The sequence below is a fragment of the Parasteatoda tepidariorum genome, chromosome 6 (genome assembly GCF_982258835.1).
Source record: "Parasteatoda tepidariorum strain Cologne lab strain chromosome 6, Ptep-v5.0, whole genome shotgun sequence".
Classification (NCBI taxonomy): Eukaryota; Metazoa; Arthropoda; class Arachnida; order Araneae; family Theridiidae; genus Parasteatoda; species Parasteatoda tepidariorum.
In genome coordinates, this window is record NC_141760.1 from 876379 (window position 1) to 890521 (window position 14143).

The window sequence follows — 14143 nt, forward strand, 5'->3', positions numbered from 1 at the left end:
AAATTTTTTTAAACATCCCTTTAACTTTGTTATATTGAGAGTATAATGTACTTATATAGTATGCAGCAATGTAAGTTAATGATGTTTTAATCTTCGTGAGGTATCCTTGTCTTGTCTTTTTGAAACTGACTCAGAAAAAAGGAAAACTTCTGAATTTAAACAAACTTGTATTTGTGATAGAATTTTTGATTGAACAATGTTCACATTTGAAATTTTTTTTTTTACTAAGTTAACTTTTTATTGGTTTGATTCAGTCAATTTGTTGTTACCAAATAATTTTTTAGGTGAAGTCAAAACTTTAATGATTCAACTGTTGCATGCTGTTGCCCATTTACACGACAACTGGATCCTTCATCGAGATCTAAAGACTTCTAATTTATTACTAAGTCATAAAGGAATTCTAAAGGTATAACTTTTTTTTAACCTTATATTCTTTTCTAATTGTGGGTGTGTTTTTAAAAAGTATTAAAATTAGATTATGCCTTATTTATTATGAAAATTAGATTATTAGATTATTTCCTAAATTAGATTATGCCCTTTTTTTTTTTTGTAAAAAAAAATAAAAATCGTTTTTAAGTATGCATATTTTTCTAATAAATATCTTTTTCTTTTACTCAAGGGTGGCATTACCTTTTAATTGTAACTGTATTTTTCTTTTTCTGCTAGGTTGGAGATTTTGGTCTTGCAAGAGAATATGGTTCCCCTCTTAAACCATACACACCAGTTGTTGTCACACTTTGGTACAGAGCACCTGAATTGCTCTTAGGAGCAAAAGTATATAATTTTTTAACGCTCTCTGATCTAATTGAATTTATTTCAAATTTGTATGCTTTTCTTTTTATTATATTTTATTGTTAAATATGTTTCTGTTGATAATTCAACTCTAATTGTATTAACATCAAAATTTCTTTGCTTTTTTATGATTTTTAGTACTTTTGGTACAGTAATTAATGTAACCAACTTAAAAATTAGTAAACTCAAAATAATTACCTATTAAAAAACCAATGCCCTTCTTATACTTTGTTTTAATTTTTATGCACTAATTTTTTTTAAAAAGTTAAAAACTAATTTTTCTCAAGTTAGAATTTCGATTCTAATTTGTCTGATTTAGGTTTTAATTTACTCAATATTCAAACAATAATTTATGTATGTCAGTTGATTAGAAATTAGAGTACCGTACATCCTGCTGAATATGTCAACCCAAATTTTTTATTATGAAAAAGCTAATTTCTGGTATACTGGTTGCATAAGTCAATTACTGACAAAAAACAAACAGAAAAATATCTAAAATTTTAAAAAAAGTGAAAAAATTATTAAGTTAAAAATGTTTCGCAATTTTCTCTTTGGATATATTTGCCCTGAAGTAAGGATAAATAGCTTCATTGAATCTGACACAAATGATGTTCTGAAATCATTAAATTTGTAGATTTATGCTATGTTTATGATTTTTAAATTTGTAGATTTATGCTATGTTTATGATTTTTGTGTTATATTTTTTGAAATACTCTTGAATAAATTATCTTAACTTTCTACATATAACATGTTAAAAGTAGTGGTGAAAGGGGTAAATTGATATAGAGTTATTCATATCTATCTCATCATTTCTAATGGATAAATATTTTACGATTAACAACTGTCCAACTTAATTTCTAGTTTACTATATACCCTCTGATCTTCTTAACATTTTGGGGGTTTGGAAAGCATACGGTATATCATTAAAGGTATGCCATTTGCTACTGTTTATTATATCGCTGTATTGAAAATAACTTTCATAGTTAATGAAATTGAATAATGAAGGAATAAGAAAGAAAATTAAAGTAAATTAAATCAAATAAGTTATTTCAAATCTATTGTTGAATTTAGCATGTATGTAACACATTTAATTGCTGTGCTTCTATGCTATTGCTTCTTTATTGAATAACGTGTAATGATTCGTTTGAAATTTGAACAAGTTATCAAATTCTACTTCAAAACTACTGAGCTAAGTGATAAATTGTGGAATGTAGATATTTTTTTAAATATGATGATAACAAGTTTATGATAATTATCAGCCCTCATAAAATCTTGATTTTTATTAACAACAATAGTTATCAAGTACAAAATTCTTGTAAACTTTATCACCACTAACATATATCAAGTTGAATAGCTATCAACAATGACATAATTGTAAATATCCAGTTTAACTCACTCAGTTAACCATTATATAAAAATGCACTTTTTAAGTTCTGCATGTTGAAAATTGCCCACCAAGCAGCATGCTTTTTTTCTCTCCTTTAAACAGCTTTTTCTGTCTATTTGTTACCATGCCTAACAGTGGGACAATTAAAATAAATGTTTAGTGGAAAATTAGAAACAGCAATGAGTTTGACATTTAATTAAGCAGTAATACATTATTTGATTCATAAAACAAAGACACTTGGCATGGCTTGACTATAGGAAAAATGAGAGAAAGAATACTGGACAACATAGAAAAAAAAAATGAAGACTAAGGTTTGAGAAAAATCTAAAATAAAAAATCATGAAATTCAAAACCCAAAGACGCATCCCAAGAAAAGATGATGTTATGAAATGATATAATAACCATGATGAAAATTACAAACTGGAATTCCAAGACCAAACATAAAAAGGTTTGAAATAACATAGTTCAGCTAGCGAAAAGCCTACCCTAGCCTAGCGCGCCAAAAAAAAGAAGTTTTTTCTATGTAGTGATAAAATCTCAAAGAGAACAAAATTATCAGAAATTTTTTCATTTATTAAAGTGTTCAAGATATAAAAGTTAAAAAAATTAACCCAATTATAAATGTATTATTTTATTATTATTATTTTTATTGAAAAATTCTCAAATAACCCAATTTTTCCCCTATTTTCAGCAATATTCTACTCCCATTGACATGTGGTCCGTTGGTTGCATTTTTGGAGAATTACTGACCATGAAACCACTCTTCCCAGGAAAATCTGAGATCGATCAACTCAATAGAGTTTTTAAAGTAAGTCACTTTTATCATTATTATAATTATCATTATTATATTTCTAATGATACAATTATTAACTTTTATCTTATTGGTGAAGTGTTCTCTAAGTTCTTCTTAAAAGTTGTCAAAAACATGAACCCTTTCAACCCAACTTTTGCAGCATTAAAATTTAAGTATGAAAAGCTGTTTATGTTAGTGCTAACATATTAAAATAAGTATACTATGAGTTTATTTCCTTTTTTCCCATTTTCCTAGAAATCTCCTGGGGCAATACGTCCCAACTGTCTTGATTATTTTTTAAAATACTAATATTATATCTATAATGCATGGGAATAAATAATGAAAATAATATAAATCCATCGAATTATTTATTCTTACCAAAAGTTTTAGAAACCAGAAATTGCGGTTATAAAATACTCCAAGCAAAAACTAAAAAATTTTCTTATAATATTTTTATCATTAATGGGATATATTGTCCCTATGGTAAAGTACGATTGGGACAATACACAGGGATGTGATTCTTCCGCGTATCCGCTGATTTACGCTTTTTTCAGATTTTTCCATATCTTCCGCTCTTTTTTCATAAATTTCCGCACGGAAAAGTTTTTTATGCAGTAAATTATATTTTGTTGAAAATTTTTTCCTTCCGCGGAGCGAAAGTATTGAAGCCCCCAATAAACCTTTCTTCACATGTCAATCTGCTGGCTGGGGTAAAAGTGGTTGACCTTGGTAAAACAATGCCGTCTCCTACTCCACTACTCTCTTATCTTTTCAGGGATGAAAGACTTTTTAAAATCTCCGACCATGTTCCAAAAACTTTTGGGGAGTCGAATGAACGATATAGTCGGACTTGCGACTTGTTGCTTTGGCAACCGGGACTTCCGCTATAGATTGGAAAAAAGAAAAAAAGTCCTAAGCAGTTTCGTTTCGGCCGCTGATATTTGATTTCTTTTGATTGGCTGATTTACAGAATTTTAAATATTAGGAACTGGGTCAGATTCTGCTAAAACTGCGATTCTTATTTAGATGATTTTTATGTAAATCATCGATTTTCGTATTTAACTGATTTAAAAGTTACTTGTTGAGATTCGTTTTTACACGATTTAAAAATCATTACTCGCAATTCCCATTCACGCAATTTAAAAATTCAATATCGCGATTTGTATTTAAGCGTTTTTAAAACCCAATATCGCAATTTGTATTTAAACGTTTTTAAAACCCAATATCGCGATTTGTATTTAAACGTTTTTAAGACCCAATATCGCGATTCATATTCCCGCTAGTTTAAAATCCAATGTCGCGATTCGTATTCATATATATTTTTAAATTTCAATATTGCAATTCGTTATCACGCGGTTGTAATATCAAACATCGAATTCCGTATTTATACGCGGTTTAAACATTACTCGTTGCGATAAGTATTCACGGACTCTAAAAATTATGCATCGTGATTCTTATTTACGCGATTTAAAAATTCAATACCGCGATTTTTATTTTCGTACTTTTAAAATCCAATATCGTGATTCTTATTCACGTGATTTTAAAATTCAATATCGTGATTCTTCTTCACGCTATTTTAAAATTGAACATCGCGATTCTTATTCACGCGATTTTAAAATCAAACATTGTGGTTCTTATTCACGCGATTTTAAAATCCAATATCGCGATTCTTATTCACCCTACTTTAAAATCGAACATCGCGATGCTTATTCACGCACTCTTAAAATCCAGCATCGCGATTCTTATTCACCCAATTTTAAAATCGAACATCGCGATTCTTATTCACGCAATCTTAAGATCTAACATCTCGATTTTAAAATCCGGCATCGCGATTCTTTTTCACGCGATTTTAAAATCAAGCATCACGATTCTTATTCACGCGATTTTGAAATCCAACATCGCGATTCTTAATCTAAGGCCTCTAAAAATTGTGTGATAAATGAACTTTCTTGTCCTATAAACACTGATGATCAAAGGTCTGCAAAACGCAGTCTACAGATCAGTCATGTTAATAAAAGACCATGGAAAAATCAAAGAACTGATGAGAAAGTCCATAAAGGTCCTTTGACCATAAAAGAAATGTTTTTCAAAATGATGTGATACATAAAATCGTGCTTATGCATAATTACTCAAAGTTATCAAAATTATTTAAAAAAAAATTATTTTAATCAAGATTTTATTTAAGAACATAATTACCATTTATTTATATTTATTTGAATAGATAATAATGTAATCATTATCAGATTGGCTATTGAATTCATATAATTTTTTCTTTTGCACGTTTTTTTTGTGTTTTTGTCAATCACATCCCTGAATATATCACAACAAACAAAATGTGTCAAAATTTTTAAAATCAGAAACTAAATAGGTACAATTAATCATAAGATCAAAAATAACTATTTTACACAAAATATGGCAAATATATAGTTGTACTTACCTCAAAATTCAGAAAATACTTGAATTAAAACGAGAATGACTGGCAAGCAGAAGCTCTGAATATGAGAGTGTTGCCAAGTTAATTTAGTCATATTTTTATTCCGTTATACCTAAAGAACCATAAAAACATAAAATTGGGATCTGTTTATCCCTTAGGGAATAAAGTTTAACCTTTGGGACATATGTATCCTATTTGGGCCGAAAGGGTTAAAAAAGTTATTATTGCCATCTTACGCATGAAGCAGTTTATTATTGCCATCTGCCATTTAATTAATTAATTTTTACAAAATTTTAATTTGAATAATTTCTTCACAATCTCCCAAAAAATACAGTTTTTCTTACTTTTTTTTTCTTTTTCTTTTTTGATGTTATGAAACTGAAATTTACCCTATATGCTTATTTATACTTTTTTTATTAGATTTATATTCCCTTGTTTGAAATGAATAATTAATGAATAGGCATAATAATTTTATTGTGTTGAATAAACTTTTTAATAATGATCAATGTCAGGAATTAATTACGACTTCTGAAAGTTCTATTGTCTTAGCAAACTAAATAGGACTAAAAATTAAACAGGGCAAAAACAACTGAATCATACTACTCATAAAATATTGTGATAAATTACAGTAATTATATTATGTAATAATAATAATTATATTAAAGTATAAATTTATAAATATATGATAAATTAGCCTTCCGCTTAATTTTTGAAGGAAGGCAAAACGTTGAGATGTATGACAATTAAAGCTGTATGTGAAAATTATATTGGAATATGTTTGGATTAATGTTGAAAATTGGCATGTTGTAATGATGTGTTTAATATCTGTAGTTTCGCATTGTTAGAAAAAGTTTTGAATTTGAAAGACAATTTTTTAACCAAAAAAGAAAAACTTAAATTGTAACAAGGAAGAAATGTTCATTAAATTAGGTTAAAAATAAACATGTAAATGGGTTGGGTCTTATGTAGATTAAATGTAGATGTGTTACTGATTAAACTTAGAATATTGTTTAAGTGAAAGGGAATTAAATGAATAAATATATTGGAATATTATTTCAATACAACAATCATTCAATTGTTTCTGCTTTTTAAAGAGTCTTTCAAGCAATTAAATTTAAGGAAAAAATATTCAAGGATTCAAGTTTTGGAAGAAGTTTTAAAAATATAAATAATTATGCACATGTTTTTTTTTTTTTTAATTTATTTTATTGATTCATTCAAGCACTTTTACCTTAAATTTTAGGATCTTGGTACCCCCAGTGAAAAGATATGGCACGGCTACAATGATCTTCCTTTAGTAAAGAAAGTCACTTTCACAGAATATCCTTATAACAACTTGAGAAGTCGATTTGGTCACAATTTTACAGATTTAGGTTTTGATCTCCTTAACAGGTATTATTTTCCTGTAAAATATTTTTGTAAACCAAATTTAAAGACCTGTAACATTTATTTTTTCTCTGTTCTTATTTTGTTTTTGATCCTTTTCTAAATTAAATGTTTAAACTAAAAGATTGCTTTCCTTATTATAGCCTAATACTATGACATTACTTTATTACACTACATTTAAACACTAAACACACCAACACTTTACAATACAACATATAATAACTGTTTTTTTTTTAACTGGTTATGCTATGTTAAGATAAATTTATTTGAATTGGTGTGTAAACTTATTAACGATTATTTTTAGTTTAAATTACGTTAATATTGCTATTAAAATTTACCATTAAATAATTTAGGACTTAACGGTCAGCTTTATGCACATTGTGATGCGTGTACAAATTATATTCATATATCGGCCTCTTTTGTAAGCAAAAATATTAAAATACAATTGTGGATTCACCAAACTTGTTCAATTTATTGAGTTAACACCGGTAATAAAAATTTATTGGTCCAAAATCAAACAATTATGTAACTTACAATTGCATGTTATGGTGCACATCAAAAACTATTATTAATTATCTGTAACACATTAAAACTAATTTGGTTCATTACCCCATAATGATTGAAGATTATTATTTAAAAAAATAAAGGTGAAAAAAAATCTAAAATAATGTTAGTAAATAGATTCAACAGAGAGATTAAAATGATGAGACCAAATAAATAAACAAATGACAGAGTAAGAGTTGACAAAATATTATATTGAGAATTAACTATCTAAAAATTATAAATTTTTAATGAAAATCAATTCTAAAAGAGAAAACTATATATCTTTATTATAAAACAATTATACTGTAAGTATACGAATGCAAAGCACAGCACAACATATAAATTTGAAATTATACTTTTAAATTATCACATTTCAAATTTTAATTTAGATGTTTTAACTACTGTCTTACAGTCACTTTTTTTTATTATTTGAATTTAATGTATCGTAATTCAATTGAAAACTTTCAGATTTTTGACATATAATCCAGCTAGGAGAATAACAGCAGAAGAAGCCAAAACTCATGCTTTCTTTGAAGAAAAACCAAGACCCATTTCCCCCTCTATGTTTCCCACATGGCCTGCAAAAAGTGAACAACCCCACAGAAAACAGCACAGCCCTAAACCACCCTCTGGAGGAAAACAATACGCTAAACAAATGGTATGTATCTCAACTGAAGAATTCTATTCTTGCTTTGATTTATGCTTATAACACAAAAGATCATTTTTCTTTTCCTTATGATAAGATGAAGTTTGTAAGTGGAAAATGAAAAACATTTTTCCATTATCCGTTCAATTATTTGGAGCATTAATCAATTGAAATTGATTAAAAAAAATTATTTATCAATGACAATATTTTGAAAAAGACTCCACTCTGTAGTTTCTAATTTCTTGAAAATTTGTTCTCAGTATGTCTGATAACATCTCTTTAAGCTATTGTTATTAAATTGAGTTTTGCATCACCTTTAAAATATACAAAGGTTTGTTTTATGTTAAAGTTCTGTCTAGGACTGGGCTATAAATCGATGTATCGAGATATATCGATTTAACGCATATATCGGCAAGACGATACAGCGACTTTCATTCAAGGCGATGCATCAGAAATCTGATTTAAGCCGTCGAGTAAAGACAACGAGCGCAAAACGATATAGCGATATAAGACACGCAAGGATATAAGAAAACGATATAGCGATTTAAGACTCTTCTCTTACGTTCCGATGTCGACTCGCGCTGTGAAAGACGATGCTCGTTTCGTTATGTTGAAATGGCCTTGATTGGTGAGCTGTAGAGTAAGAATCAGAGTTTTGAGAACACATATCGTTATATCGCATGTTTCTTTTCGCACCTCTTAGCTTTTTTTTCTTTGTCGCGACTTTTCTTGTAGATTATTTTCAGTTGGACTAACTTCGTGATCGCCGATGTTACCTTGTTCTGAAGGCAATCTATTATTGAAAAGAATATATAAAGAAGAGTTTCTTCATTAATTAGATAAGTTTTTTTTTTTTAAAAACTGCTTTTTATTTTTAAATGTAAAAACTATCGGCAATCTAATTTAGGTGCCCATAAAGAATTGAATTTGTTAGGTTATTTTTTTACTTTTTTTTTAATTTATTAAAAACTCTTTGGATGAAACTTCTAATAATTTAATGAGTTTTTATTACTGATTTTAAATTTATAAATCTTGTTGTTTTTACTTTTAGAAATAAAGTTAAAATAAAATTTATTTTTGTCAATTGGATTTGGACATAAGTCAATGAACTTTGTTTATACAAAAAAATTTGAAAGGTTTGCTTATTTTATTCATTTTTTTAAATCATTTAGCACTTCGTTTTATTAAAGAGTATAATAATTTTTTTAAAAAAATATTCTTTTCATATTATTTGTTAATTAGCTAAATATATTATCGAATATCACAGTTTTGTTATTTTTAAGAAATTAAATCTTACTTTGTTTTTCGTTCATAATTCGGTCATTATTTAATTTAATTCAATTATTTATCTGAAATGATAAGGTCCCGCAGTGGACTGATCGTTAAGGCACAGTTCCCTGCAGATCACCGAAGTCAAACATCACTGGCTGCGGTCAGTGTGCGGGTGAGTGACCACTTGGATCAGTCTGCGTAGGGACCGAGGGTGTGCGGTATTGGTCCTCGTTAAACTGTTCTACCGTAAAGTGCTCGACTTCGCGTGCAGGTCGTCGAGCTACCGAAGCGGGGGTGCCATCCCATCTGCAGAGGATCAAAAATGTGATGGCCTCCTCAGGGATGTTTCCCAGACCTTCGCCAATAGCCCATTGTGCAGCTCTAGTGTGACGTAAATGAACTATAAGAACTGAAATGATGATAATAAAAAATAGTGTTTTAAAAGCATTTTTTTTTCTAAAATTTATTTAGCACTTTCTTTTAAACATACAAATAATTTTTAACGTTTCATTTAGAAATTGAACATTACGATCGAACTTAACAATTATGTAATTATTTATGCATAATAGTACAAGAAAATATTAATTTGTAAAAAACGCTTTAAAAAAGTTTTTAACACTTTGTTTTACGCGTATTATGAATTTCTAAACAAACATTTCAATAAATATTTTAAGTAAGATTTGTACATTGTAGTCAATTTATTTAATATCTTTCTTAAGCAAAACATACATATCTTCAAATTTATAACTTGATTTAAATCAATCTGAGTATGAAATTTTGATAGAAATCTGACTTTTTGTGCCTTACAAGTAAATGAAATTAAGAAGGACTATATCGCGATACATCGCTATATCGCGATGCAAAACTGACGATGTATCACGATACATAATTTCTAATATCGCCCAGTCCTAGTTCTGTCAGTTACATATAACAGTAATACAATGTATTAAGCCTACCTGGTCAAAATTTTAAGTAGAATGTGCATTGTGTCTCAATTGTAAAGGATTGGCACAGGAAGCCTGTGTCGATTCGAGTTTCAAAATCACAATCAGAGTGTTACTTGCGATTTCTGTTCTTAAATTCTGATTATTAACTTAATACACTGTAGTTCTTTATTATGAGGTGATAGGTATTAATTTCAAGTATGTCAGTGAAAATTAAAACAATAGTATAATTTTTAAAGATTGCAATAAAAAGATTATTTTTATTATAACATTTTAAAATAAAAGTATATCCAAATAAATCAATGAAACAGCAAGACAAATGATATGCATGTTATCACATGACGCGATCTTGCAATTTGCTCTTAATCTTTTTTTTTTACACATTTATCTATTGTTCTTTTGAGTATATTTTCAATAGCACCTTTAAATCTTTTCATGTTTGCTGAAATACTTAAACTTGACCTATCTTTGCCATCTGAATTCCCTGTTTCTAATTTCTATTTTGTTTAATTGTATTTTTTAAACTAATGCACACAATAACTTAAATGGCATTATTAGATAAACAAATTTAAATCTGCAGAAAACTGAATAATATTTTGGAAATTTCAGTAAAAAGTAAATGTATCCTTATATTTATAGGCCTAAATGTATAACAAATATTAATGAACCTGATCTTAAAATCCATATTGATCCAAAAAAAGACCCAAATTTATCAAATGTAAAATTACTTATGTTCTTTGATTTTTGTAAACATCTGGGTGATTATCTTCACAGAAAGGATATTGCATTATTTTAATGCTATAAATAAAGTATTAAAATACAAATAATCTTTTCCAAATTTTACCATACTTCAAAAATATAATTAGTTTACTCTTCAAAAATACCTTTTTATCACATTAAATATTATTTATTTTTGGAACTATTTATTGTTCAAATGTGTATTTGAGCAATTTTATTCATGTAGTTGTCAAGGGAAAAAAAAAGGGAGTAATCTTACGGCACTGATTTTTTCCAAATCCTTTTCTTCGAAATTGATTAACTATGTTCATGAATGATGTAAACATATTTAAATACTTATGAAGAATTGATTTACTCTTGATCCTTGAAAGTTGATCTGGCATAAAATTTTAATTTTATCCTTTTATTTTTGCTTAATGGATTTTGTTATATTAGATCATGATGTTTGTGTTGGATGCATTTTAGCTGCTTATATATTTTGCAAATTATTTATTAACCAACCAAAAGCACTAAATTTGAATTAATAAATTTAGTAAGAAAATAAAAGTACTTAAGTTATTTAGCAAGAAGTAATTGAAGTTAGAATCCTATTTTTTTACAGTAATTCTTTACTGATATTATTATTTTGATTGGGTCAGGATAGCCTGATTGGCAGAGCTCTGAGAATGGGAGTTCGAATCCAGCTAGCTGAAGACTCGCCGTGCAGTAAATGGTGAGTGATGCGTGTTAAATTTGTCGGGTCACAAAGTCCTCCTTGTTCTCATAACAAATTATACCTCTGGAAGTACTGAATTGGAGATCGATCATTATCTGATTCAGGTCTAAATTATAATCTGTAGATGAATGTGAATGGGTTCGTCCTATAAAACGGGTGTGGCAAAAGTTGAATTCTTGGCCATAGATGGCGCCACTGGAGAACAAGGACAATCGCACCCCTCTGTCTTAATGGTTGACAGCAACAACATTATTTTGATTAAGTCCTTCTTGCTTTAATGTGTATATTTTTTAAAAGTTTTTATCCATTATAGGGGGAAGTGGATGATGAAGGGTTGATGGCAGCTGCTGGTTTTCATATGGCTGGTGCTCATGCTGGCCAGTCTGCTAAAGGAGGTGGATTTAGTTTGAAATTTTAATGTTAAGTTTAAATTATGATTGTGTAAATAATGTAATAAATATTTTATTTTATTTTTGTCTTTTAGTTTTTATTTAAGCAAAACAGATTTAATTGCAAATTTATCAATCTATGTTTCTTAATAATTTAACTGATTTTCTAGATATTATTTCAAATTTAGTTTTTTGAAAATAAGTTTAAATTAAAGGGACGGAGACAGGTTGCCATATAAGCTCATATAGAGAGGATATGATCAGAAATGAAAAGTCTTGCAATGCTATTTTTATGCTTACAGGTACAAACACATTTTATACAGATAATTTCATATTTTTGTTAAGTAATATGCGTTGTTGTCAGAGCAGAGTCATAAAATATCATCATTTTTCTATGGTGTCTGTAATATATTTTCTTAAACCATTCCTCACAACCTATCGGAAATATAACCTGTGTAGAATCTCTCTTGGCTACTGCAATTTTCCTAGTTTTGTTTTTCACTTTTAGTTATTTTCCAGTTTTTTCATTGGGGAGTTTGCGTTTTGTATTTTTAATCTGTTTTTCTTTTATACTGAAAATGGGGTCTATTTTTGAGCCTTAAAATGAGTTGACTTTTTGAAGCAAGTGAAATTTCAAGTATTTCTTGGAATTATCCATTCAATTTAAGTTTTATAGTTGATATTAAACGAATGAATGCATTTTAATTGTAATTTTAAATTTTATTGGAATGCTTTAAAATACATTTAATCGTCAAATTTGAAAAAGTAAGGTAATAAGTTGTCATCTTTGAATAATAAAGTAGAAATAAAAATAAATTAGTAGTTCCTTTGCTGGAATGTACTGGAAATCGTTCTTGAAACTGTAAACAAGTTTTAACGATTAAAAATCTGAGAAGAAAAAATAATAATTATTATTATTTAAAAACTTACTGATTTAATGCATTTATTTGTTGAATTCAAAAAATTATCATTTATTAAGTAAGCTTTATACATTTTATAAATGACTCACATGCAAGGCTGGATTACGTATTAGTCCGTGGCCTGGGGACCCCCTCAAAATGGATTTTTTGAAAAAATTAAGAAAAGCAATGATTTTTCAAAATGTTATTTTTTTTAGTTCTAATTTAATAAAATAAAGTAAAATTTAATTTATTATTATTTATTTTTATTTTAAATATGCTTTCTTGAATGAAAAGATATATAAATACTTTTATATTTGAATAAATAAAAAATATACGAGAAAAAATATAACCTAAGGGCCCCAAAATTTTGAATGACCTAGGGCCCCTCGTACGCTTAATCCGGTCCTGCTAATGTGGAAGGATCAAACTTCTTAATAGAATCAAACTGGATTTAATAAATGTTTTACTGCTAAATGAACTTAAGAAAAAATGTCATGCAATCGCGAATCTTTACTTAATTAGTAAGTAGCTTAATTATTAGTAATCTATAAATATTGACACAGTTAAGAATCTGAAAATTTTCAACAATAATAATTAAGGTCATCGACGACTACTTTATTTTGAATTCGCTGGAGTGGAGAGTAGAAATCGGCACTGACAATCTTCATTTATCTAAGGTTGAATTGAGTTAGCATGTCTTACATATTAGTGAATTAATGTTCAATAATCGCAGTAGTAGTTACGCCTCATTACTTCCTCTCCACAATTTTGTTAGGGATAAAAATCGATGAAGGAATACCACAAGTTGCCATATTTGCGAAAGACCGTTAAGTTCACGATTGTGTGTGTGTGACTTCTGCTGTGTTGCTTATTAGCAGTCAAGCATGTGCTGCAGGATCCCGTTGTGTGTAAATGAGACTGAAAAGCCACAGCTCGAGGTGGCAGTCACAGATAGCAAGTCAACTTTTCAATGTGTACCATCGATCGAAGTTGGCGTGTTCATATCACGTCCGGGTCACCAATGTGGAGAGAGTAGAAATCGTCAACGCCAAAGTTCATCTATCAAAAGGTACCTCAGGATTGAATCGAGTTGGCAGCATGTACTTTATACTAGTGAATTGATGTTTGGTATTCGTAGTGGTAGTTACGCCACAACTTGAGTTCTTAGCTCGATTATCAGTTCTAATCAATTATTTAATTGA

General features: G+C 28.5%; 1 protein-coding gene across 3 annotated transcripts in view; it reads left to right on the forward strand.

Moving 5' to 3' along the window:
• Positions 1 to 12120, forward strand: part of LOC107442961 (cyclin-dependent kinase 11B) — a 48415-nt gene extending 36295 nt beyond the window's left edge. For all 3 annotated transcript variants that reach the window (XM_043050717.3, XM_043050718.3, XM_071179045.2), the window contains 6 exons: positions 285 to 406; positions 667 to 774; positions 2871 to 2987; positions 6650 to 6798; positions 7804 to 7993; positions 11964 to 12120. In XM_043050717.3, coding sequence (XP_042906651.1) covers positions 285 to 406; positions 667 to 774; positions 2871 to 2987; positions 6650 to 6798; positions 7804 to 7993; positions 11964 to 12068 — 791 coding nt within the window. In that variant the 3' untranslated portion in view covers positions 12069 to 12120. The remainder of the gene's footprint in view (positions 1 to 284; positions 407 to 666; positions 775 to 2870; positions 2988 to 6649; positions 6799 to 7803; positions 7994 to 11963) is intronic.
• Positions 12121 to 14143: the final 2023 nt, after the last annotated feature.